Below are 2579 nucleotides of genomic sequence, written 5' to 3' on the forward strand. Positions count from 1 at the left end.
TATAACAATTTCTGATCAACCCATATCAATTGCATGCTTAATAACATACTGGTTAAAGCCCCGCCCATTTCAAGACAACATGACCCTCTTCCAGGTTAAATCCCACCCACTTCCGGGTTAGGCCCCACCCACTCCGAGTACATATACAGATACAGATAATTCATATGGTTAACAGATACAGATACAGATAATGCTGTACTCGCTCATCCCTACTTATTATTCATCAACCTCACATATGGCTCATCATTTGAATATCTTGGGCCAAAGCAGGCCAAGTGGGGCTAAAGGAACAAAGGCAGAGTTAGAGACAGTCAGCAACGCTGTTTATTTCCACATTTTCATGTCAAGTTATCAACTAGCATCAACATTTCAGACATTTAAAACAACTTTAAAGGAAAAACTCACTTTCAGACACCATTAAATTATCGTCTGTCGTGGCAAAAATCAAACAACTCTCGTCGCATAAGAGACAAATTCACTAAAGGTTTATTTCTTGCAAGAAAGGTCAGGCAGTCATACAGAAATACAGGTTGCTGCAGAGTGTGGCAAACAAGGTAAGGAAACAATAGTAAGGAAACAGAAACACATTCTACTATACCATACTCCCAAGGCTCAAATCTTTATGTTTTAGGGCCCTGATACCTTTACCTCATGTCATCTTCAGAGCAGGTTTAGATAAAGCAGAAACTTACACAATGTCTCATAAGCACATATAAGTAAAATGATTTTTTTCTTCCACACATCTGAATTAACATATGATTACGACCCAGTGGGAATTATGGTCAAGGCAGAAATGTATTACACACAATGCTAAAGGCTGCAAATGCTAACAATTGCTACAATAAAGACATGTTATGCTTAAGAAAATACCAGAGACTGCTTGATGAAGAATGTGCCTTTGTTTATTCTGTAATTCTGCATCTGCATATATCATACATTCAATATAATTGTGATTTCATTTTTATTTTGTGTCATGAAACTAGGGTTAACTTTTGTCTTTTTTCACCTTAGACCTGATGGCACTGAAAGAGGAGAGTGAAGTACTGAAAGAAATGGAAGAGAAAGATCATGATTTCATAAATGGAGAAAAATCTGTTAGTTGTTCAGAGACTGAGAAGATTTCACTAAGAAAAAGGACTCAAAATGCAAGAAGTTATTTCACCTGTCAACAGTTTGAAAAGTGTTTTAATCAAACAGAAAGTATTAGAAGACACATGAGAGTTCACGCAGGAGAGAAACCGTATGTCTGCCAACAGTGTGGAAAGCATTTCGGTCATAGAAAAAGTCTTAAAAGACATGTTAGTGGTCACACATGCCCTCAGCGTGGACAAAGTTTCCATAAAAACAACACTTTGAAGACCATATGATAATTCACACTAAGCAACCCTACTCATGCCCTCACTGCGGGAAGAGGTTTAATCATAAACGACGCTGTGGAGAACACTTAAGAGTTCACACTGGAGAAAAGCCTTTCACCTGCAAACAATGTGGAAGAAGTTTTAACCAAAAAGGAAACCTTGACAGACACATGACAGTTCACACTGGAGAAAAGCCCTACACCTGCCAAAAGTGTGGAAGAGGTTTTAACCAGAAGGAAAACCTTCATTGCCACATGACAGTTCACACTGTAGAGAGCCTTTTCACCTGCCAACAGTGTGGAGTAAGTTTCACTCAAAAAGAAAGCTTTACCAGACACATGAGAATTCACAATGGAGATCAGTCTTACTCGTGTGGTCAGTGTGGAAAGACTTTTGATCAACATGAAAACCTTAAAGTCCATATGAGAACTCATAGAGAGAACCCCTACACATGCTCTGAGTGTGGAAAGAGTTTTAGTCAAAAACGGCACTTTGAAGACCACATGAGAATTCACTCTGGAGAGCAACCCTACACATGCCCTCAGTGCGGAAAGGGGTTTAATCATAAACAAAACTTTGAAGACCACATAAGAGTTCACACAGGAGAGAAGCCTTTCACCTGCCAGCAATGTGGAAGAAGTTTCAACCGAAAAGGAAACCTTAACAGACACATGAGAGTTCACTCTGGAGAGAAGCCGTTTAAATGTGGTCACTGCGGAAAGAGTTTCATAAATAAAGCAGCACTTAAATACCACATGAGGTTTCACACATGAGAGATCTGTATTTTTATGTTAGCAGTATGACATGAGTCATAATAACACCAGAGAGAAGCCTTTGCTGTGCCATGATGATTCTAAGTTGCAATCAAATAGGTAATAAAATATGGAGGTGTGGAGTAATAACTGGGGTCCCGTTAAGTGTGAACATGGGAATATAGGAGGAAATGTAACAGAAGCCAAATACTTACAGATGACTAGAGAGTATTGTGTTCTCACCTGAGCTCTTTTACTCATTTGGTTTCATAATGTACTCTTCAATGGTAAGCAACATGGGTAATTTTCCATCAGTAAGGTCCAGTAAAATACCACCACACCAGAGCAACTCATTCTCAGTGTCAGGGGCATTGTGAAGGACTGAATTACCTCTGCTCCCAGGGCTCTAGACTAACTTTTTGCACTGGTTGCACTGGTGCGCCTAACTTTTTTTCTTAGGTGCACCAGC

The 2579-nt window shown here is 39.4% G+C and overlaps 1 protein-coding gene across 1 annotated transcript; it reads left to right on the forward strand.

Moving 5' to 3' along the window:
• Window positions 1-1007: 1007 nt before the first annotated feature.
• LOC141333379 (uncharacterized) lies at window positions 1008-2303 on the forward strand (the record flags this gene model as incomplete). Its single annotated transcript, XM_073838360.1, has 2 exons — window positions 1008-1284; window positions 1359-2303. Coding segments are annotated over 2 exons (1050 nt in total), but the record flags the coding sequence as incomplete, so codon positions are not given.
• Between the last annotated feature and the right edge of the window lie 276 nt (window positions 2304-2579).

The sequence above is a fragment of the Garra rufa genome, chromosome 4 (assembly GCF_049309525.1).
Source record: "Garra rufa chromosome 4, GarRuf1.0, whole genome shotgun sequence".
NCBI classification, from domain to species: Eukaryota; Metazoa; Chordata; class Actinopteri; order Cypriniformes; family Cyprinidae; genus Garra; species Garra rufa.